The 25,230-nt window shown below is 36.8% G+C and overlaps 1 protein-coding gene and 1 pseudogene across 39 annotated transcripts in view; both read right to left on the bottom strand.

The window, feature by feature from the left end:
• The window catches only part of NT5C2 (5'-nucleotidase, cytosolic II), a 148,675-nt gene that overhangs the window by 47,006 nt on the left and 76,439 nt on the right, over nt 1-25,230 (bottom strand). For 4 of the 39 annotated variants that reach the window (XM_086377541.1, XM_086377539.1, XM_086377546.1 and 1 more), the window contains exon 1: nt 3,194-3,766. The exons of 23 other annotated variants lie outside the window; for them this stretch is intronic. In XM_086377541.1, coding sequence (XP_086233667.1) covers nt 3,194-3,198 — 5 coding nt within the window. In that variant the 5' untranslated portion in view covers nt 3,199-3,766. Of the gene's footprint in view, nt 1-3,193; nt 3,767-11,039; nt 15,521-20,710; nt 21,799-25,230 lie in introns of those variants that run through there. 12 more of the 39 variants (XR_015155298.1, XR_015155296.1, XR_015155299.1 and 9 more) reach the window with 9 other exon arrangements.
• Nucleotides 404-991, bottom strand: LOC147344255 (putative uncharacterized protein C6orf52 pseudogene; annotated as a pseudogene).

Raw genomic sequence — 25,230 nt, forward strand, 5'->3', positions numbered from 1 at the left:
CATAGTGTGCTATGCACACTAGATAAGCTTTATAAAACTCTTAGTTCCTGAGAGAGATGTTATGTAAAACATTTATACTTTCTTTCCCTAAGAAAACCTGTTATTCTGGAAAAATCAACCCTTATTTTGATTGGGTTAATAATGGATGGGAGAGGAAGAGCAGTGAATAGCTGAAAGATACAGGGAACTAGAGGACAAATGACACCTACTCAAATCTTTTTTAAAATACCCCCAAACTCCAAATATATCACCATGACCCTTCTGCCACTTCATCAAATTTCACTGTATTACTACCGACTGCAGCATCTACTTTATTATCACCTTTTTCAGTTACATAAAGGCAACAAGAGAAGGTAAAGACACTGAGTAATGGTTTTAACTCTGGAAACACTGAAGCTGAGACTTTTCTTTTTTTTTGAACGTGCTGGTAACGTTTATTTACATTACATTCTCTCAAGAATCTGTATTTATACACACAATCCAGTGCCTCCCTGCGAGAACTTTTTAAACAAAACAAGACACAATGAATATGATAGTTGGTAGCTTAATGAGCACCTTGCTCTTGGGGGGTCTTGTCTGGGATTTCTGAGTACACTGTATCGAGAGGCTGCCAGTGGCAATTCATGAGAGATTGGTAGAGCTCTTCACTTTTCACCATAAATTCTTTGTTGAGTTCCTCAATATTCAAGTGGAGATTTGGATCTTCTAGTGAATCTTCATCTTGGTTTTCAGCTAGAGATGTGGTTTCCTTGGGTGGAAGCGAAGTCTCAGAGGGGTGTCCAGAGGTCTCACACGCAGAATAAAGGTTGGGTCCATTTCTACCCGCCCCGCGGCCAGAGCTGTAGCCAGGAGGGTAACCGCCCTGCTGTGGCTCGTACCGGCTGCCGAAGGGGTGAGCCTGGCAGGACGGGAAGTCTGGCTTCACTCTGTGCCAGTACTGTCCAACAGTGAACACAGTTTTCAAGCGACTGAGAATGAGCTGGACTTCAGTATTTCAGTGCCTGAGGAGTCCCAACATGTACAGACGCCAAAGCGCGCAGAAGGCTTTCCTTGTGCAAGGATGACTAGATCCGTCATCTTCCAAGTACTGTCTTTACCCCCCTCGGGTAAAGGGTCCTTGTCCTTCTCAGGAATGTGCCACAACGTTGGCCGACGAGTCCTTAAGGGTTCGTCAAGCCATAACCAAGAAGGAAGAAAAGGTGCTGGGCGAGATTATGTGGCCCAGGTGGGAGCGCGGGAACCGGACCCCTCCGATCAAGGCGAACCCTAAAGGTCACCCCTCCTCGCCCAGTTACAGAGAATGAGTGCGAGAAACGGCTTCCTGCACAAGTAGGAGACATAACTCCCTACTCGCCATCGCAGCCCGGAATCCACTGAAGCTGAGACTTTTCAAACACACTCTCAATTCAGGCTAGGGGGCCAACTGGATCAAATCCTTGATTAAAGCCCAAACAGCTGACATGCCTAAAATATTCTGTGGGAATTCAGCAGAAACAGACTGGGAAGATTTTCCTATCAAGGAGAGAGATACATGGGACCACATAATAAAAGGAACAGCTTTGATTCTGACATAAGAATGATGCAAGCTGGTTTTAGACACAGCTAGAATCATAGACAAAAAGACACTTTGCTGGTATCAGTCACTGCTAAAGGTAGAAAGAAACAGACCCAGCTAGATAATCCACCCACTTCTTTCTCGTCCAGAAGAGAGATTAACCTGTATTCCTTATCACATTTTTAAGGATACAGACATCATACTATTATCCTTAGGCATTGTCCATAGAAACTCTGGGAATGATATATATCAGGAATAAAAAAATCTGTTGTTTCTGCAAAAACAATCATTGCTAAATATCCATTAAATCACACTCTTTCCTTTGACTAACTGGTCACTTTATTCAATCAACATGTTTGTCAAATGCCTATTACGAAGCAGGTACCATTTTATGACATACATCCTAGAAGCTGTCCTTTAGGGAGTAGCTAAAACTAGTAAGATTTTTTAGATGTCTAAAATTAGAAAAGATGCTTTTCTATGAAACCAAATATCCTTTATCTTTTCATTTTCATTTAAAGTAAGTACCCTCACCTACAGAAGCAACTCCTGAGCTTAAAAAAACAATCACTCCTGTCTCCCCTATAACTTATGAAACAAAAGAAAAACCTCACATATATTCTCACCGCTCCTTTTCCTTCCCTAATTTAAGCTACAACATGGCAGATGGGGGCAATAGGGAATTAAATCTAATTCATGCATGAATACCTAAAGTGCATAAGCAAAGCTGTGATGACAAAAGGGAACAGCTGCATTATAGATAACTGCAGTAGTATACATGCCATGATTTATAAAGATAATAAACATCCAAATGCTGAAAGTATGCACTGACTTCAGCTGAGAGGCAGCCTTGAGCCAGAAATACCACGTCTCCAGAATATAGCCTTAAAGCGAAACTGATCTCCTGGCGTCAAACTAATAAATACTTTTTACTATTATTATATAAAAGAAAGTGCTAGGTGCTCTATCAATTCAAAGGCTGATTCATCGTCTCACCACACTTTTAAAACAAAAATATCATTATCTGCCTTGGGGAATCCAAAATTTTCTCTTGGTCCCAGAACCTTGACTGTATCTTCATTAATGCCTGTTAACTTGTGTCACTTTTCTAAATTATTAACCAGTGGAACATACTCCACATCTCTATCTTCAAGAGCCTGCATATATTTGTGAAATTTTCCAAAGCTTACTTTAAATAAAGCACAAAGCTGCCACCCTAGAAAGCATGACTGAACTAAGCAACCAACATTAAAATGTAATTATCAGCCCAAAATTCCTATTCCTATGTACTAAGTCATTTGCAAGATATAGATTTGAGCATTAAAACAACAGGCACAATCTTTAGCAGAAAGACCCAGAAACACTATAAAACTGAGCACAGACGTCAACACAAAGACAAATGTAACAGCTTTTACTATCGTACGGCACTGCAGTAAGGCATAAAACTTGAAGAAATGCTATCCAAATAAATACAGACGTTAAACAAAAGAAATACGACTATTAATGTGCTTTAAGAACAGGAATCTAGTATTCTCACACTAAAGGAACATGAACATGCAATTTACTAAATTTGGAATTTTGTAAATAGCAAACTCTTAATGGTTTTGCGATTTAACTTGTAATTCAAAGCAGCGTTACCTCATCTGTCACTGGTTGCCGTTCTGCAAAGTGTGAAACTATTTGAGTCAACTAGTTCTTGAAGTCACATAACAGAATTCTTCTTCAAATCCCTAGTATAATTTTTGTGTGTGTGACTTTAACCTTACTTCAAAAAGACCGTTTTAGTCGGAACCAGGCCCCTCCACAGTATGTCTCTTCTGAGACAGTGCTGGAGAAAACACCTCTGTGTCTAATTTAACTTGTCATTGGATATCACTGTTGCTCCACATGAATCCATTTGGAATAGAATTTCTCTGGCACTGGTGAACTTTATCCCTAGCTCCTCCTCCTGCCCAGCAGTCACAATTTCCTGGCCAAAGGCCCAACAAGAGTTACTGCAACAAAAAATGAGACTAAGGATACAAGCAAAAAATCTCAGGCATGTTTTGGTTATGGGTTTGTGTAATTATATACTCAAAGTTTGTTACAGTTACAAGTGCCTGTTGGAGAGTGCAAATTTAGATTATCAACCAAATGATGTATGTGAGTGTCTGTTAATTAACAGAAAAATGCTATGGCGAATTTTTGTTGAAAACCTAATTTGTATCTCTTTCCCCAAACTAGTCTCTATTTCCGCCAGGGCACTCTCATTTTCCCCTTAAGTCGAAAACCTAGTTATTAAAATCTTTTGATTCTTTCCTCTCCCTCAAATCCACAACATCTCACTTGCCTTCATTTAAATTTCCAAATGTCTCTAATCCAGATCTTCCATTCCATTCAAACTGCTAACAACCTGTCCAGGTCCCTCATTAACTCTCCAGCAATCATCTCTCAATGGCTCTGCCTGCGCACTAATGCCAAATTAACTGCTTTGAAGTGGTGCCACTCAGAAGTGGGGTCCACAGGCCAATGCGGATTTGTGAAGTGCTGTTACTGATTTAAGAGACTGCAAGTATTTAGAAACTTTTATAACCATTTGTCAGAAAAGTTTTGTTTGTTGAACATAATAACAAAAAAGATATACTTCCATTTTATGTCTCTTCATTTTTCAAGTAATTCATTTTTATTCTAAGTATCAATTTCTAACAGAAGAGAAGTCTTTTAGAAGAAAATGGTTCTCCAACATAGATGAGAAGCACTGTCCTAAGGCCCAGCTCTAATCATGTTGCTCTCCCTCTTAATAACCTTTAGACATTCCTCACTACCTACTACCAAATACATTACAATTTTTTTAAAAATCTTCGAGGAGTTCAACGCTTTCATTATCTTTCCAAAATCAGTTTTCTCTCACGTCACTCCACATCACACACCTTTAGCTCTAGTAATTAAAATGAACTACTTGTTATTTCCTAAAAGTTCTCTGAAGCTTTGTTTACACTGTGCTCCATCCATGAAACGTCCTTCCTAGTTATCTCTACCTTATTTTTCAAGACCCAGAAATTTCTTTAAGAAACTCTTCTGGCCATGCCAGAGAACTTCTGTAACAATGATGCCCTTGGGTCTCAGATTACTTTTTTAAATTAAAGACATTGTCACCCTGCTTATTTAACTTATATGCAGAGTACATCATGAGAAACGCTGGGCTGGATGAAGCACAAGCTGGAATCAAGATTGCCAGGAGAAATATCAGTAACCTCAGATATGCAGATGATACCACCTTTATGGCAGAAAGTGAAGAGGAACTAAAGACCCTCTTGATGAAAGTGAAAGTCGAGAGTGAAAAAGTTGGCTTAAAGCTCAACATTCAGAAAACAAAGATCATGGCATCCGGTCCCACCACTTCATGGGAAATAGATGGGGAAACAGTGGAAACAGTGTCAGACTTTATTTTTTTGGGCTCCAAAATCACTGCAGATGGTGACTGCAGCCATGAAATGAAAAGACGCTTACTCCTTAGAAGGAAAGTTATGACCAACCTAGACAGCATATTCAAAAGCAGAGACATTACTTTGCTAACAAAGGTCTGTCTAGTCAAGGCTATGATTTTTCCAGTGGTCAAGTATGGATGTGAGAGTTGGACTGTGAAGAAGGCTGAGCGCCAAAGAATTGATGCTTTTGAACTGTGGTGTTGGAGAAGACTCTTGAGAGTCCCTTGGACTGCAAGGAGATCCGACCAGTCCATTCTAAAGGAGATCAGCCCCGGGATTTCTTTGGAGGGAATGATGCTAAAGCTGAAACTCCAGTACTTTGGCCACCTTATACGAAGAGTTAACTCATTGGAAAAGACTCTGATGCTGGGAAGGATTGGGGGCAGGAGGAGAAGGGGACAACACAGGATGAGATGGTTGGATGGCATCACTGACTCGATGGATGTGAGTTTGAGTGAACTCCGGGTGTTGGTGATGGACAGGGAGGCCTGGCGTGCTGCAACTCATGGGGTCGCAAAGAGTCAGACACGACTGAGAGATTGAATTGAACTGAACTGAAAGATATTTCACCAGCAACTAAAGTCCTATAATGTGATACATGTGAGCAGTTCTGGCACTTATGTATATTTTATCATAAACTGTTTAATTCCCTTATTCTTTACTGGATTATAATCTTGGAGACAAGGATTTATTGCCTTCCCAACGATAGCATAGGGCCTAGTAACAACTAGACACAATATTCAACTGAATTAAAAATTAAACTAAAAAAAATTTAAACTAAAAACTTAATAGTAATTAGTGACTGCTGGAGCTGTGGAGAAGAAGGAATGGGCAATTTGCTTTGGGGGATAAAAAAAATATTCTGAAATTAGTGCTGTTGTATACACACCTCTCGAGAGGTAACCTCTTAAAACCACTGAACTGTACTCTTTAAAGGGTGAAATGAATGGTATGTGAACTAGATCTCAATAATGCTGTTATTTAAAAAACATAATGACAACACCTTAGTCTGCCTTTATGCTCCCATTCTTCAGTAAAAGAATGCTGCTGCTGCTGCTAAGTTGCATCAGTTGTGTCCGACTCTGTGTGACCCCATAGATGGCAGCCCACCAGGCTCCCCCGTCCCTGGGATTCTCCAGGCAAGAACACTGGAGTGGGTTGCCATTTCCTTCTCCAATGCATGAAAGTGAAAAGTGAAAGTGAAGTCGCTCAGTCGTGTCCGACTCTTCGAGACCCCGTGGACTGCAGCCTACCAGGCTCCTCCATCCATGGGATTTTCCAGGCAAGAGTACTAGTGATCTTAAAAAAAAAAAAATCTAATTTATGAAAATGGATCCTTAAAAACTGAAAGTTTAAATACCTCAAATATACAGACACAACAAGAAATTGTGGCCTAGATTATAAAAGTAAAGTCACTGAAGCATCAGTTTTTTCATAAATGTCCAGCCAACAGTTTCTTACTAATTTGTCTGAATATTTTCTCTGAGGAACATCCTCAGGAAGGATACATTATCAGATTATGCCATGAGAACAGCACCCTGTGCTTCAAAAGTCTGAATAAGCATGCTATCACTCCTAAAATAATACATGAATTATCATAATTTTTCTTATTCAAATACTCAATATAAAAAAGTCCCAGTGAAGAGAATGTGGAGGGAACAAAATTAAAGATGGTTAAAACTGAAGATGCATCAACTGTAGAACTCACCCATATCACATGCCACTAAAAAAGGGCCAGGAGGGGTGCCCAAGAAAAGTCAGAGTCTTGTAAAGCTAGGATTATCAAAGGACTATATCCATAGTACAAGGAAAAGGGAGAACTAAATCTGCAATATAGAAGAAACACACAAGGACATTTGTGCATCTTGACCCTGACACCAAGTCCAAGAAACGGGAAAAAACTCCCCCTGAGAATTTGAACAATAAATCTGGTAGGTTTGTGGTTTAAATTTACCCTACTAGCATGGTTGATGTTGCCCCTACGTGACTGACAGAAATGAAATTCTCTCTAGAAGATCTCAACTTAATTCTAAGTTGAATTAAGTGGTATATTACTAGATGTAGCCCAAATTCAGAGATGTCTAAATGTGAAAAAAATGCATATCTTAAAAAGTGATAAACAAAGACTAATAAGAGTAGTGATTATGCTATCTTTCCCCAAAGATTTCAAAACATACTTTAAGGAGAAGCTCTTCAAAAGACATTAAAATTCCCTTCACTTTCAACCTCAAATGAAGAAACTGCAGTAATGAGAGCAGAATGGTGGGGAATAAGAAAGAGGACTAATGAAGAATACATAAATTAAGGGAGAAACCGGGAACAATGGCAGTACTTCTGAAAATTACTGTTCAAAAATCTCAGTCTAATTAAAAACACGTTTTTTCCAATCTTTTTTTCCTACTTTCCCCTAAATTATTTACTTTTTCTCCCCAATTTTTAAAAGTGAAAACCAATGTATAGAAGATAATTTATAAAATACATCAAAATATTAAGGTTGAATTCTGTGGAATGAAAATTAGAGAAGAAAATATTTACCCATGTTATCATTAGGCCAAATTAACAAGTGTGCTGTTTGTGCCCATAATGGAAAACAGAGGTCAAAATCTAGAACTTAAAATAAAAGCAAATGACAAAACTGATTTTGGCTTCTCACCTAAAAGACAGCAGGCTCTGGTAATAAAAGGCATTCTGAACAGCTCCAGAAGACGAGGGATCGATCATTACAATGAAAGAAGAATGTATTTTTTTCCCCCCTTGCACTACACATCCTAGAGTACCTATATTTTTCCAAATATATTCCTTTGACTATGCTATGCTTTGACAATAATCATTTTATTTATAAGATTTTAAATAAGCAAGTTGAGTTTCTCAAGTCTCATTCCCCCTCCAACTTCACTGAGGTATAATTTACCTCAAGTGAAATTCACCCATTTTAAGTGTGAAGATTGGTGAGTTTTGGCAATTGTATACACCCATGTAATAACTACCACAATCAACCCAAAATGTTCCTTCATGTCCTTTTGCAATACTCTCCCAAACCCACGGCCACAAAACACCACTGATCTATGCTGTTTTCCACTAGTTTTCATGTAGATGGAATCAAACACCATGTAGTCTATGTCTGGTTATTTTTCTTAACACAATAGTTCTGAGACTCATTCATGTTATTACATGTATCAAAAATTAGTTCCTTTATTCCCAAGTAGTATTCCATTGTATGGATATACCACAATTTATTTACCTATTCAATTACTGGATACTTTGAGTTGTTCCCAGTTTTTGGCTATCACAAATAATGATGCTATGAACGCTCACACACAAATCTGTATGGACATAATGCTTTCATTTCTCTTGGAGTAAATACCCAGAAGTGGAAATATTAGTCCATTTAATAAGTGTATGTTTAACTTTAAAAGACACTGCCAAAATGTTTTTATTTTGCATTTTCATCAACAATGCATGAGAGTTCCATTCGCTCCACATTGTCAGTGTTTAGTCATTCTAGTGGGTCTGCAGTGATACACTACTGTGGTTTTAATTTGTATTTCCCTAATGGCGCTAGTGGTAAAGAAACTGCCTGACAATGCAGGAGACAAGAGATACAGATTCGATCCCTAGGTCAGGAAGATCCCCTGGAGGATGGCATAGCAACCCACTCCAGCATTCCTGCCTGGAGAAGCCCATGGATAGAGGAGCCTAGCAGGCTACAGTCCATACGGTGGCAAAGAGTCAGATACAACTGAAGCGACTGAGCACGCAATGACTAATGATGCAGAGCATCTTTTCAAATGTTTACTGGCCATGTTTTTTTGTGTGAAGAATCATTTATAAACTGGGTTATTTGTCTGTGTTACAAGAATTCTTCAGGTATTTTGGATATAAGTTCTTTATCAGATATATATATTGAGAATATTTTCTCCCAGTCTATGGCTTACCTTTTTATTTTCTTAATGTTGTCTTTTTAAAAGTAGAGGGTTTTTTTTTTTTTTTTGATGAAGCCCAATTTATCAATTTTATCTTCCATGTTTTTTTTTTATGTATTTAAAGAGAAATCTTTACCTAATTCAAAGTCACAATCATTTTCACCTACACTTTGCTTTAAACTTTTATATTTAAGTCTATGATCATTTCTGTGTTTTCTTAAATATATATACGATTGAGGCAAAGGTTGAGGTTCACTTTTTTTCTTTATGAATGTTTAGTTGTTTCAGCACATCTGTTACATAGACTAACCACTGACTTAGCATGGCGTCATTACTGAAAATCAACTGCCTGTATGTGTGGGTCTACAAACTTCCTATTAGGTTTCATGATCTCTCTATAGATCTATCCTTACACTGATAACACTGTCTCGACTACTATAGGTTTACATAAGGCTCAAGTATAATTTTTGATGATTTAACTCTACTAATAATCCTTTTCTATTACTTACTTGGGAAATATTTCATAGATATAAAAATAATCACATATACCAACATTCTGAGTATAAGAATCATTTCATCCCAAAGTAGAAACTTTATCCATTTATTTCTAAAGATAGCAAAGGAGAATAAAAGCTAACTGATTTCATTTATAGTCTCCATGCAATTCAAATGCACTTGTTCATTACCCATTCAGAAAGTACAAGAATTGCTTCATGGATCCCTAGAAATAACCTAAAAGAATACTCCAGGCTTTATAGTGTCCTCTGACTTACACAGATCTTTTTTTAAACAACCAATTCTAACATATGTTTTACCTCCCCCCTCTATATGGGGGGCGGGAGGAGGTACTAATTACTTCCCAAGAACTTTGACTGCATCTAGAAATATAGTTCTTCTTAGATCTATAAACCAGCTTTATAAATAACCACTGTACAAGCCTGACAAATATTACCAGCATCCATAATAATATGTATCATAAAAATTGTTTAATAAAAACTGCAAGCTTAGAGCTAGAGCTAGAAGGAAAGAAAATACATAAACCTGAAGAGGCAGTCCTCTTATAATTTTCACATTTAAAGAAACCTCAAAATTCCAGTGATGTCATGAGAGGTCTAAAAATAATGCAGAATTATTTACACCCATGGCTGCTCTTTTTAACTAATAATGAGGCTTTATAAAATAGCAGTAAAATGGGCCAATTTTATTTTGCTCATAATCAATACATGACCAGATTAAAATAAATTATAAACACAAGACTCTGAAACTACTTCAAAATTTCTACTAGAAAAAAATTAAGAACTTCAAAAAAATCAAAATTTAAATTGCACTGTATTTTTAAAGGTTTTTTTTTTTTTTTTTGAGGGAATCTGTGTCCTATTTGATCAAAGGGGATGTTTCTCTGGAATTAACCAGGTCAAGTTATGCTTGAAGGTTAGAAATGAGATTGTTAACAGGATGTAGCTATTAACTTGCACGTCACCTATGATAGTGATCATAAAAAGAATACCAATAATAATTCAAATTCTGAAACATAAGAGAAAAAACTATAAAGACAATTAAAAAACCCTACAGAACTATTTTATATCGCAAAATAAAGAGGAACGGGGCATTCCACTTGAAATTATTTTTGTCTACAAGTGACCAGAAAGAAACAAAATCACAGGTTGCTTTTCAATCTTTCACACCATTTTCTAAAGGTACAAATTATTTTCAAATTCACTTGAATTTTTAAATTTCACTCATTTCTATGTAAAACTCTTTGGTAAGACACTACAGTTTGCTTCCAATCTTCATAAACACTTTCTACTGAAAAACAAATGAGAGTTTACCACAAGGTAAACGGTGCTTATCTCTCACTGAATTTCTATGACGATTATCCACCCTCAATGCAGTCCTTCCAAATAGCAACTGTAACTTTACAGCAGATTACATGTGAAACACTAGCAATGTAAACTTTCGGCTGAATTTCTTTCAATCTCTCCCCATCTCCACTCAGACTGGTAGCACTGCTTATTAATCTTCCAATTTACTCAGATGACTAGAACATCTCTTTGCTGAGAAAAATGAGGGGAAAAGAATAATAAACTCACTTACCCTTCCTTAGACATTCTCAAAGATCTACTTCCTCTGGAAGAGAATACAGGATCAACAAACAAGCTTCACTGATCTCTTGAGAACTGTAGCTCATTTGTTAAAGCACAGAGAACTCAGGCCCTGAGAGGCCCAACAAATTCGGGCAAGATGCCGAACCCTAAGCAGGCAATATCTCAGAGACCAATATCCTCAGCTTTAAATACTTAAAAACCAAAGAATAATAAGAAAAAATTGAAGAGCAGGAAAAACAACTGATGGTCTGAACTGTGTAAGACTGGCCAGTGTAGGAAGGAGACTATCCAAATGGCAAGTTCCCATAGGAGACAGGAATCGTTACTGGCAAACACTCAGAAAAAGCAAATTTACCCCCTAATGAGGCCCGCCAACAGTACGCAAACAATGTGAGTTTCACAGAATGGAGAGGCCCTAGTCAGTTCAAATCATTTAGTTTACTCTCAGAGGAAAAAAAAAAAAAACACCATAATACACAGAAGTATGTTTTAATTATCAGTTTAGTTATTTCCTCCCTTAGAAAATGAACAATGCGAACTACAAGAAAAATAATAATTTATGTGCCGATCATATTACAGGAGTAACCTAAAGTATTTCCACACTGTGGTCTCTTTTCTGATCATTCACTACTTTTAAGGAAAACATCTGTGTTCACAAATATTTTACTCATATGCCTGAAAATGTCAGCCCATGTGAAAAGAAATTTACAGATCTTTGGCACGTGGAGGATACACCCAGAACATTCTAAAAGTTAATTCCAAATTTCAGAGCAAGCTGCAGTTTGAAAGAAAAACATTTGCAACATTCCTGCCTCCTGACCAATATAATGCATAGGGATTATGCAACAGGGGAAGAAATAAACAAGTGTGCTAAAGTCTAAGAACATTGATAAGGCAAATAAATCCTCCTACTGATGGTTTGATTTAAAAATAAAATATACATACCTTAAAGAAACACTAGTTGGATTTAAATTTTTAAAAACTTTATCTTTAAACAGTATCTAACTATCTTACCATAAAGATTTCTATTAGTTACTATAAAATGTCTAAACAGTCACCAAGTAACTAAAATCACTACCAAATACTACAAATTCAAACTAAAATTATTTTCAGTTTATTTAGAAAAGCAGTATGGTCAAAGAGAATGAGCACCAGAGCAACTAGGTTTAAATTCAGCTTTCTGGCTGAATAAGTTAATTAACCTAAGCCTGAGATTTTTCATCTATAGAAGACAGATAACATCTGTCTGTCATTTGTAAGCACTCAAAGAACTATTGGAACTTGGTGGGTAACAGGGAAAACATTATCTCACCAAAATATCTCTTGGGAGATACACTGTAAAAATCCAATTCTCAAATTATACATGAATATGAAGGACTTTCACTATCCTCAAACCAAATTCCATAAATACAAGAATACAAACTGAATATGGAAAAATGATCTAATCCCTAAGAGTGCCAACTTCCCATGGCTTCCCTGGATTTCCAGTTGTGGCATCACAGCTCAGTGTGGTGGAAATAAATGTAATTACTATTTTAAGACTTTCTACTTGTAAAGAGAAAGGAAAACAAAAATCTCACTGGAACAGAAGGTAAACACACTTATACGAGTTTCCCGTGCAAAAGAAACTGCATTGACCAGCTATTTCAAACTCAGTTCATATATTTAAGAAATGTTTACTAAATGTCTACCTGCCAGTACCTAGTACCAGTAATACAAAGACAAACGTGACAGCTCCTGATTTTAAGGAGTCTCTAGTGGAGGAGGGCCATCAAAAACACTGAACAGTTATATGTGATTGTAGTATTAGACAAATGCTTAACAGAGAGCTGCAGCTCTCTGTCTTACTGAAAGACAAGATGCCCAAATTGTTGTTGTTAAACTGACACTATGCTAAGCACTTTTACAGGTATTATCTCATTTAATCTCAATAACTCTATGAGGTAGAAATGATTCATATTTCATAGATGACAGAACAAAGTTTACAGCAGTTAAATACTGTGATTCTAAAGAAATTAAAATGAAATAATCCAAAATACTAACCCAAGGTCCAGGTTCCTAACCACCACACTAAAAAGGATTAGCAAGTGTTAATCAGATTAAGAGGAAAAGAGGGGTGGAGAACATTCCAACAGAAGAGAAATTATGAATGAAAAGCCGAGTGACACAGATACTATGGTGTGTGGAAAAAAAATTAGATGCAATCCAGCACTGACAGAATACAAGCATTTGAGGAAGGGAGCTGCTCAAGATGAAAGTGGAAAGCAAAAGATCCAGTCCCCACAGGGTCTTAAATGCTATGTTAATGGGTTTAGGATTTATCCTATAGCATTCTTGATATGATGCCACTCAAGGTCTTAAGTTGGGTGATAAACATGATTTACAAAACAGATCTGAAGATGACAAGGCTAAAAACAGGCAGACATAAGCGGGCTTATAGTTACTTTTGCAATGCAGGACAGTGATGACCAGAGCCTGGACTAGCACCATCAGGAATGAAAAGAACAGGCCAGAATCTAGAAAGATTAGGAGGCTGTATTAAAATGCACACATGCTCACGTGTGTAAATGCACTGAAAGAGGACTAGAAGAATGCTCTCCAAACTGACAGTGTTTACCTATGACAAAGAGGAGTGGGAGTGAAAATGTAAATGAAGGGGAATTTTCATACTTTACTGTATATATTTCTGAATTCCTGAATACTGCACAATAAGAATTTAATTATGTATTACCTAAATAATTTCAAGCACTTTTAAAAAATAATTACAAGATTAAAATTTGCAATTGTAACTGTATTACTCTCTATTTCTTGGATTTATGGTAGTCACACACACAGATGGGCTGAATTCCTAATGAGAATAGTAACAATTATTTTTAAAAAGCTTTGAAAAGGGAAGTAGTTGGAAACAGAGATAGGAATGTACTTCAGATCGTTTTGATTCTTAAACCAAAATTCATTAAGATTTAAATGTTTGAGGGACTTTCCAGGTGGTACAGTGGATAAGAATCCGCCTGCCAACGAGGGGGACATGGGTTTGATCCCTGGTCCAGGAAGATTCCACATGCTGTGGGGCAATTAAGCCTGTGTGCCACAACTCCTGAGCCCATGCTCCTCAACAAGAGCAGCCACTGTAACGAGGAGCCCATGCACTGCAACCACAGAAAGCCCCTTGCACAGCAATGAAGATGCAGCACAACCAAAAATAAAATTATTTTTTAAAAACCTAAGAAAGGGACTTCTTTTATTAAAAAAATATTTAAATGCTTAATATATAACTGGAAATCATAAAAAGAAAGTTAACAGTATATTTGAAAAAAGATTCCAAAATGAAATGCTGAAGAAACTAAAAATTAATTAAAATAAAAAATGTAATGAACAGATTCAGGTCAGACCCAACCAAAAACAGAATTAGTGAACTGGAAGGTAGGTCAGGAAAAACATTCCAGAATTTAACACAGAGACAAAAAAGGATGAAAAATACAAAAGAATGGAAATAGAACTGCCATATGACCCAGCAATTCCACTGCTGGGCATACATACACACTGAGGAAACCAGAATTGAAAGAGACACGTGTACCCCAATGTTCATCGCAGCACTGTTTATAATAGCCAGGACATGGAAGCAACCTAGATGTCCATCAGCAGATGAATGGATAAGAAAGCTGTGGTACATATACACAATGGAGTATTACTCAGCCATTAAAAAGAATACATTTGAATCAGTTCTAATGAGGTGGATGAAACTGGAGCCTATTATACAGAGTGAAGTAAGCCAGAAAGAAAAACACCAATACAGTATACTAACACATATATATGGAATTTCGAAAGATGGTAATGACAACCCTGTATGCAAGACAGCAAAAGAGACACAAATGTATAGAACAGTCTTTTGGACTCTGTGGGAGAGGGAGGGGGGATGATTTGGGAGAATGGCATTAAAACATGTATAATATCATATAAGAAACAAATTGCCAGTCCAGGTTCAATGCAGGATACAGGAGGCCTGGGGCTGGTGCACTGGGATGACCTGGAGGGATGGTATGGGGAGGCAGGGGGGTTCAGGATGGGAACATGTGTACACCCGTGGCGGATGCATGTTGATGTATGGCAAAACCAATACAATATTGTAAAGTAAAAAAATAATATTAAAAAAATTTTAAAAAGAGAAAGTTTCACAGAAACTTGACATTTCAAGAGTATGAAAAACATCTATTTGGGATTAATGCAGTTGTTAAATGAGGAAAAAAGACTGTTCATAAATCCATTTTTACTCAGCCTTTGCTTCAAAGTGTTAAGACTATTCTTTATTCTTTGACTTTTAAGTGACTTATAAGTCAAATTGATTTATGAAACTTAAAAACACATCTATACATCTTATAACTACAGCTTAGGAGAGGAAAAGTCTATAACTGAACTCTCAATCACATGAATAAATCCATAATCAAAAGAAAAAAAAAAAGAAAGGATATGAGAAGGGAGGAAAACAGTGCCAAAGTCTAACATACACTTATCAGAGTTCTTTCTCCAAAGAGAACAGAGCAAGGACAACCCATGAAAAGATAACAGCTGAAAATTTATAAACCATAAAGGCATGCATAGAATTAAGAACTCCAATGATTCCCAAGTATGATAAATAAAAAGAAATCCAAAGTTTATTACCTACCAATTTGGGAGGAACATTAGTGGGAGTGACATTTCTGACAGTCTTTTTGCATAGTTTTGATTTTTGAAACCATGTTACTATTATATATAATATAGTTGACCCTTGAACAAGGAGAGGGTTGGGGCACCAAACCCCACACAACTGAAAATCCACATGTAACTCTACAGTCAACCCTCTATTTCCTTGGTTCTGAAAACCAGGAATAGAAAGGAATCTCAAACTAAGATCAGAAAGGAACAGCCTCAAACTGATAAAGGGCAGCTGTGAAAAACCTACAGCTACCATCATACTCAATCATTAAAGACTGCAACCTTTCTTCCTAATTTAACAACTGGAAGAGTATTGGAAACGGAACTCTTTTTCAGCAAACAGAACTAAGACAACTGGATATTCACATGCAAAAGAAGGAATTTAAACCCTCACCTTGCACCGTATACAAAGTTAACTCAAAATGTATGTAAAACCTAAACATAAAATTATATAACTCTCAGAAGAAAATACAGGTGTAAATCTTTGTCCGTAGATTAGCAATTTCTTAAACATGAAAACAAAAGCATGAGAAACAGAAATCATATACAGATTGAACTTCATCGGTAAAAACATTTGTCCTTCAAACGACACTACCAAGAAAGTGAAAACACAACTCACGGCATGAGAAAAAATATCTGAATATCATATATCAGACAAAGGTTTAGTACCTAGAAAAATGAATAACTTATACAAGTCAACAATAAAAAGACAAACTCAGTTAAGAAATGGGCAAAGGATCTGAAGAGATATTTCCTGAAAGAAGTTATATAAATGGTCAATAAGAACATAAAAGATGCTTAACGCTATTAATCATAAGAGAAATGCATATCAAAACCATGATACCACCACATAAACACTAGGATGGATACAGTAATTTTTAAAAACCCACTGACAATAATAAGTGTTATTTTGAGAATGTAGAGAAATTGGAAGCCACATACATTGCTGAAGGGAATGTAAAAAGATGCATGTGCATGGCAAAAGTTTGGTTATTCTTCAATAAATTAAATCAAAAGTTACCATACAACTCAGCAAATTCCACTGCTATATATATATAACCCCAACACTGAAAACATATTCACACAAGATGTACACACGAATGTTTGCAGTAGCATTATTCATACCAGCCAAATGTAGAAACAATCCAAGTATTAAGCAACAGATGAATATATAAACAAAATGTGGCATATTCATACAATGCAATATTATTCAGCCATTAAAGGAATTAAGTATTGACTCATGTTAAGCAATGGCAACCCACTCCAGTACTCTCGCCTGGAAAAGCCCATGGACGGAGGAGCCTGGTGGGCTGCAGTCCATGGGGTTGCTAAGAGTCGGACACGACTGAGCGACTTCACTTTCACTTTTCACTTTCATGCCTTGGAGAAGGAAATGGCAACCCACTCCAGTGTTCTTGCCTGGAGAATCTCAGGGACGGGGGAGCCTGGTGGGCTGCCGTCTATGGGGCTGCACAGAGTCAGACATGACTGAAGCGACTTAGCAGCAGCAGCATGCTAAAGTATGGATGAATCCTGAAAACATCACGTGAAAAAGATAGAAAAAAAGCCACATATTTTATGATTCCATTTATATGAAATGTCCAGAATAGGCAATTCTATAGAGACAAAGTAGGTAAGAGACTGACAGGGACTGGGGAGAGAAGAGAATGAGGAACTAACATGTGTAGACTTTCTTGGGAGGGTGATGAAAATGTTCTGCAATTAGACAATGGAGATGTTTACACAACTCCCAATAAACTAATATACTGAATTATATATTACTATTTTATGTTCTATGAATTAATCTCAATACATCTTTTTTTTAAATCTGTATTAAGACAAATCAATAAGAAAAAGAGACAACTCAGTTAGCGAATGACTGGAAGAGTCAAGTCACAAGACAGCATCCAAACGGCTAGTTAACATATGAAAAAGGTGCGCAACCTAACAATCCGCCAGAAAATACAAATTAAAACCAAACCGATATGTCACTACATAACCAACAAAATTACTTTTAAATTAGACATACTGTTCAAGAGATTGATATTAAAGTGCTGGTTACACTGCTTTCACACATTGCAGGTAAAACTGTAAATCAGAGTAACCACTTGGGAAATCGATGTTTCCTCTGTACTAAAGCTAAATGTATGCTTTAAGCGTTGGCCCAGAATACTACTTCTTGCTATTCTTTTATTTTTTTCAAAATTTAAATACAGCAAAATCAAACTTTTGGGGTGTGCCATGTCTATGAATTTTAATACATTTATAGATTGGTATAATAACCATCACAATCTGGAATCAAAATGGTTCCATCACCCCCTCAAAACTCTGCTGCTTTCCTCCTGTAGTCATGCTACTCCCCCTCTGACAACTTCAAGAATCCACTTATCAGTTCTCCATCACTAAGTGTGCTCAGTCACTTCACTTGTATCCGACTCTTTGCAACCCCACGGACTGTAGCCCGCCAGGCTCCTCCGTCCATGGGATTCGCCACGCAAGAACACTGGAGTGGGTTGCCGTGCCCTCCTCAAGAAGATCTTCCTGACCCAGGGATTGAACCTGTGTCTCCTGCATTGCAGGCAGATTCTTTACCACTGAGCCACTGGGAAGCCCGTCCATCACTATAGTTTTGTCCTTGAGAGTACCATATAAACAGAATCACACAGTATGAAACTTCTTAAGACCAGCTTCTTTGACCCAGGACTGTCTTTGAGGGTTAAAGTGCTGTATCTTATCAATAGTGTGGTTCCTTCTTCCTGAGTTATATTTCATTGTGTGGATGTACTGCATTTTATTTAGGCATTTACTCACTAAAGGATATTTGGGTTGTCTCCTGTTTGAGGCAAAACCAGTCAAAAACATGGCTGACATTATGCTGACTAAAAGAAGCCATATCCAAAAGAATCCTTGAGGGAGTTCCCTGGTAGCCTCGTGGTTAGGGTTCTGGCTTTCACCGCTGGGCAATCCCTGATCAGGGAACTGGGATACTGTAAGCCGCATGGCACACAAAAGAATCCTTGAAGGTGAAATAGACTATGTCTAAATATGAATAACATTTCCTCAGCCAAAGTTTCTTACTATAGGGTTTCATTAAATCAAAGATTTGCTATCTTTTGTTCTTTCTCTTCCTTGCCACTGCCATGACCACCACTACTTTCCTTTTTTTAATTTTACTTTTTGTTTGGGGAAAAAGCACAGAGGGAATGGTGGCAGAGAAACTCAGAATGTTTTAGGATCTAGCATCTTCTTTTGAACAATAAAGTTTAGAGAATTTGTATTCCATAAAGTAGCATCACTGCACGTTTTAAAGAGAACTTGTATCTAGAACCCACAATACCCATGATACAAGAAGTTATGTCACTGAGAGAATTTTATAAATTAAACTTGTTATGTTGAGATAATTATAGATTCACATGTAATAGTAAGAAATAATAGAGATTCTTATACTCTTCATCCCCAATGGGAACATCTTGCATAAATATAATACAATATCATAATCAGGAAACTGACACTGATACAGTTCACCAGCCTTATTCAAATTTCACCAGTTTTACATGCACTCATTTGTGTCTGTGTAGATTCATGTAATCACCACCAGAGTCAAGATACAAAACAGTTCCATCACAAGGATTCCTTGTGCCACTTCCTACAGCTACACCCACCTCCCTCCACCCAAGCCAATCCCTAACACCTGGCAACCACTACTCTGTCCCCAGTCTCCATTATTTCCATTTCAGGCATGCTATGGAGCCATACAGTAAGTAACTCTGTGAGCTTTATTAACTCAGCATGGTTTTCTTGAGCTGCATTAAAGTTGTGTGCATCAATAGTTCACTCCTTGTTACTGCTGAATAGTATTCCATCACTCAAATGTTTCAAAATCTTACCAATCCCTGAGTCCTCATTTGTCATTCCTTAGGAATATGAAACACTAACCAAAGCATTAGAATGATATAACAAAAAAATTAATATAGTTCTGATGCTCTACCCCATTCTTCTTATTCTGATAGTACATCTGTACATTATTTAAGGATGGCTTCTTGGCATTCCTGAGGAACTATATTTCCATTTGACTTTCAATCTATAATATGGCTACTGAAATTTTAACAATTTATCCACTTGAATATTAGAAACTATGCTAAAATGGCAGGTTAACTCAAAATGATACAAAATGGTAATTAATGACAGATAAGTGTCTCTAACTTTATAAGAAACTACCAAACTGTTCTGCAGAGTAGCTGGAGCATTTTGCCTTTCTACCAACAATGAAACAGAGTTCTAAATGCTCCACATTCTTATCAACATTTGGTATTGCCAGTATTTTTTTATTTTAGCCACTGTAATATGTATATACAATGTGGTTTTAATTGGCATTCCCTATTCCCTAAAAGCACATTCCTAACATGGTTGGTGATGAGACAAAATGGTATCATTTTGATAATACAAGAAGCTGAATGACATTCATGGATATCTGTAGGTAATTGAGGAAAAAATTAAACTTTACTTACCTGTAGTCCTTGTCTGCATACAATCTGACACTTGTCTTTAATCTGAGGTTAAAACATCATTAACATCTCTAATTCTATTAATGTGCTAAGGAGTAGGTACTAAAAATTAAATTCCTTTTATTCCTTAGACATATACAATAAACTTATGTTGACTGAAAAATAAACTATTATTCAACAGATCTAAGTAAATACTGATATAAAGGCCAAAATTTCAATTAAAAAATAATTTCAGGCAACTATACAAAGAACTTTAAAGACAAAGTGACTACAATGTCTTTCAAGAATAAGACAAAAGTTTGGATAACCAAAAATTCACAAGCCCAGTTACTTATCTAATTTCAGTTAGACAAGATAAAAACAACCGATGAATTCACAAGCTATGTTCATGAAGAGCAAATTCACTTACAAAAATTCATTTGTACTGTAATCATTGAAACTTTAAAAGGATAAAACCAAATACCTGACTTCAGCATCCTGGGTACTGTCAACAGGAAGAGCAAATGAAAGTTCTAACAGTTTCACTCCTGGATTTGGTGGACACAAACTGTGATCGGTACTCATCATTATCAAATTCTAGATATCCAACAGGGTACTATTCCAAAGGTAATTGTTTAACCTGCCTCCTTCAAGCCACAATAAGATCTGAACAGCTCAGCCTGTCTTCTGACCATATACAGAAACATATTCCAGTGAAGGGTTTGGCCTGATGATTAACCCCAGCACAGACAACTCAACAATCATAATAAGGAAATGGAAGAAGAACACGTCATACATTCTAAAGGCCAGTTTCTTAATAATGACACATGAACATCATTTCCATATTGAAATTTAGAAGACTAATATTAAGCAAGAAAAAAAGTTGGGAGTTAGGTATTTATTTACTTAATTAAAAATATTTAGCTTCTTTCAAAAGGGAATTCTGAAGCATCACATACAATGTACAATTATGATAAATCATCATAGCTTGCCTGTTTTAACCAATGATAAATTACCAACTCCAATAAATGTCTTTAATATAAAGCCCTGAAATAGAATACTCTATAAATTGACAACTAAAAAACTAAATTTCTTTTCAATGCTTTCTATTTAAAAATTTTAATTAACAAGAGCAAATACCTGCAAGAGTTCAAAAACTTAATTCTCTATATTAAAAGGAAATTCTGGAATATGCTACAACATAGATGAATCTTGTTGACATCATGCTAAGTGAAATAAGCCAGTCACAAAAGACAAACCCTGGATGATTCTATTTACAAGAGGTACTTAGGGTGGTCAAAACCATCAAGACAGAAAGATAATGGTGACTGGTTGCCAAGGGCTGGAGTGAGGGGAGACTGGGAAAGTTACTGCTCAATAGATATAGGTTTTAATTTTACAAAAGAGTGGTGGGAATGGACAGTGGTGATGACTACCTAACAATGTGTATGTACTCAATACCACTGAACTATATACTTAAAAACAGTTAAGATGACAAATTTTAGGTCATGTATACTTTAACTAAGGGCTTCCCTGGTAGCTCAGAAGTTAAAGCGTCTGCCTGTAATGTGGGAGACCAAGGTTCGATCCCTGGGTTGGGAAGATCCCCTGGAGAAGGAAATGGCAACCCACTCCAGTACTCTTGCCTGGAAAATCCCATGGATGGTGGAGCCTGGTAGGCTACAGTCCATGGGGTCGCAAACAGCTGGACACAACTGAGCGACTTCACTTTCACACTTTACTAAAATAGAAAAAAGGGGAAAAAAGTTTTAAATGATCTAAAAATTCAGGATGCTTTTTCTAGTCTTCCTATTACTCTACTATATGAAGTACATAGGGTGTCAGAGCCTGTCTAAAATCTTCCAGGCTTCTATGATCCCAGAGTGCTCTCAGGCTGTGACATATTAAATACAATTAGGATGCTTGATGTTTCCTAGATGACCTCTCTTCACTACCTAATTCTAAGCCCCTGTTTTCAGTGATGTTACATCATAACCAAATGTATACTTTATGAATATAAAGACACACAAAAAACTGAATAAAAAGTACAAAACACCTCTCTCTGGATTTTATTTCTTCCAAATGCATAGAAAGTGAAAGTGAAGTTGCTCAGTCATGTCCGACTCTTGGCAACCCAATGGTCTGTAGCCTACCAGGCTCCTCAGTCCATGGGATTTTCCAGGCAAGAATACTGGAGTGGGTTGCCATTTCCCTCTCCAGGGGATCTTCCCGACCCAGGGATGGAACCCAGGTCTCCCGCACTGCAGGCAGATGCTTTACCCTCTGAGCCACCAGGGAAGTCCATATCCAAATGCGTATGTTATGCCTTTTATTTTTACACACACACATAAACAGTCTGTTTTACAGTTTAATTCCCACATACATCAAGCAACATGTCTCATTGCTGCAGAGGATCACTGATACCCACTGACCAATTTTGAGTTTTCCTATCTTGATGGGAATTCAGTTCTGTTCAGTTGCTCAGTCGTGTCCAACTCTTTGCGACCCCATGAACCGCAGCACACCAGGCCTCCCTGTCCATCACCAACCCCCGGAGTCCACCCAGACCCATGTCCATCAAGACGGTGATGCCATCCAACCATCTCATCCTCTGTCGTCCCCTTCTCCTGCCCTCAATCTTTCCCAGCATCAGGGTCTTTTCCAATGAGTCAGCTCTTCGCATCAGGTGGCCAAAGTACTGGAGTTTCAGCTTCAACATCAGTCCCTCCAATGAACACCCAGGACTGATCTCCTTTAGGATGGACTGGTTAGATCTCCTTGCAGTCCAAGGGACTCTCAAGAGTCTTCTCCAACACCAATTAATAGAGTCAAATCAATTTGTTATGAAATACTTTGTTTCCTTCATATAAACACATTCATCAGAGAATTTCCATGAAGATGAAATCAGGACCTGATGGGCCAGTGACTGGGAGTTCATTCAGTAAATGCTCAGCTTGTTTTCACTTGTGGATCAGTTAACCAAAGACTCACATGCAGTGTGTATCGTAAGCTCCCCAGTAGGCAATTATTAACTAGCATTAGTAAGTTTAAAAAAACAAACATTTACTGAGCATAAAATTTTTATAGAAGAAGCATTAGAGATCTTTAATCTCATCATTTTACAGCTAAAGAAACCACCACCCAGAGAGGCTAACTGGACTCCCCAGTATCACAACAAAATCTGAACTCAGCTCTTCCAACTCTGACTCCACCTGTTTTAATCCTTTTCCATTGTTTAGAACTAATTTCAGAGACAGCATTATAAGCTTGTATTTTGTCATCTTCACTGTTTCTAGGTTCAATGTATCATAAACAAACAATATATATGATTTCTAGACACTTACATTTTTAAAGTAGATTAGTTGTGTGCATTTCTTTTTGACCTTGGTTATTAAAATTATGTATAAATATTCAATATAAATGTTTTGGTTCCTTGAAGTATACTACCAGTATAATTATGGCTTATTTTTCTTTCTGATAGATTTGTACCAGTAAGTGATCAAAACAGAAAACTTATGGGGGTCTAAAGTAAGTTCTACTGTCTACAGTGGGATGGACTGAAGATTACACCTTGCCAAGACAGATTTGTTGTCAGCTCATGGAGAAGGAAATGGCAACCCACTCCAGTGTTCTTGCCTGGAGAATCCCAGGGACAGGGGAACCTGGTGGGCTTCCGTCTATGGGGTCGCACAGAGTCGGACACGATTGAAGCGACTTAGCAGCAGCAGCATGTGTTTAATTTATGTCATATTGAGCTCTAGGACTATGTGAAATATAAATATGCATTAAATGAAACTGATAAGAAAGGACAGTTTACACTGCATGAAGCTGTTCAACAAACTGGATGATCATTAAAACCCCTTTGTCGAAACCAAATCAAGAATGTAGAAGGAACTGGTGTTCTCAACGAACATAACAAGCAAACAGAAAAAGCAGAATGAAAGATTTGGAATTTGGAAAAGGCAGTCAGTACCCATGTTTTAAACTCAAGAATACAAAAATCAACACATTTTGTGAGGTTCAAGGTTCATCCTTTGCATCCTTCTAGAATGTGACAGTAGTTGGCAGGAAGGTGTGGTTTTCACCTAAAGTGATAACAATTTGTGTACATCATAAATTAAATGATTCAAACATACAGTTTTTTGCTTTGGGAATTCAGTTTTTAATTTTTCATCTTTTACTCTCTAAGTTTTGTTCTATAGTACAAACAGTACTCATAATTTGTTCCTTTTTTTTCATAATGTAAACAACAAATTGGAAAAAAAAAATGCTACCTAGTGACCTACTATCAGAAAAGTATCACCAACCTACTTAAAAACCAACTACTGATACGATAATTAACTTTCAAAATACTCAATATTCAGTATCAATCTTCTTCAAAATATTAATGCTTACTGAACCACTGAAATGTTACCTAATCTGGATTAGCTTTCCTACACAGGAAAGAATGGAACCAGAATAATTCTTTCATCTGCTTTACAAAAACTTATCTGTAGAAACTAATTTAACCATCTCAGAACAGATGAGTAATTGAGCTGTCACAGATTTCCTGGAGTTCCTATGCAATTTTTTAGCACTACCAGTAAACCAGCATTTCTACTAATTCCTGGCTTTCCCAAGACGGAAGCAGAGATGGTTCTAGTGCAGCCCAGATGTTTCTATCCTGTAAGTATAAATTTCTAATTTCTGTCTAAAACCAAATGATTCCTAATTACAATACCTACTTCCAAGTATCTCAGCTACTTAAGGTTCAGATAGCCATTAAAATTTAGAAACAGCCATTTAACTGAATCTATTAAAAGTGGCAAATAAATTGAGAATACTTTACACTTTAAACTTTTAAAGGAAAAATGATTTAAAGGAAATTTTAAAGTCTTAATATAAGAAAATGCTGTTAATATCCAGAATTATTTACATTCAAGTCTAACACAGTAATCAGTAGGCACAATTCCAAAACTCTATTTAAAAATTATAATCAGTTTCTGGTAAATTATAATTAAGAAT

The sequence above is a fragment of the Bos grunniens genome, chromosome 26, assembly GCF_055505025.1.
Source record: "Bos grunniens cultivar Pamir isolate PY7600 chromosome 26, Bosgru_T2T1.0, whole genome shotgun sequence".
NCBI lineage: Eukaryota > Metazoa > Chordata > Mammalia > Artiodactyla > Bovidae > Bos > Bos grunniens.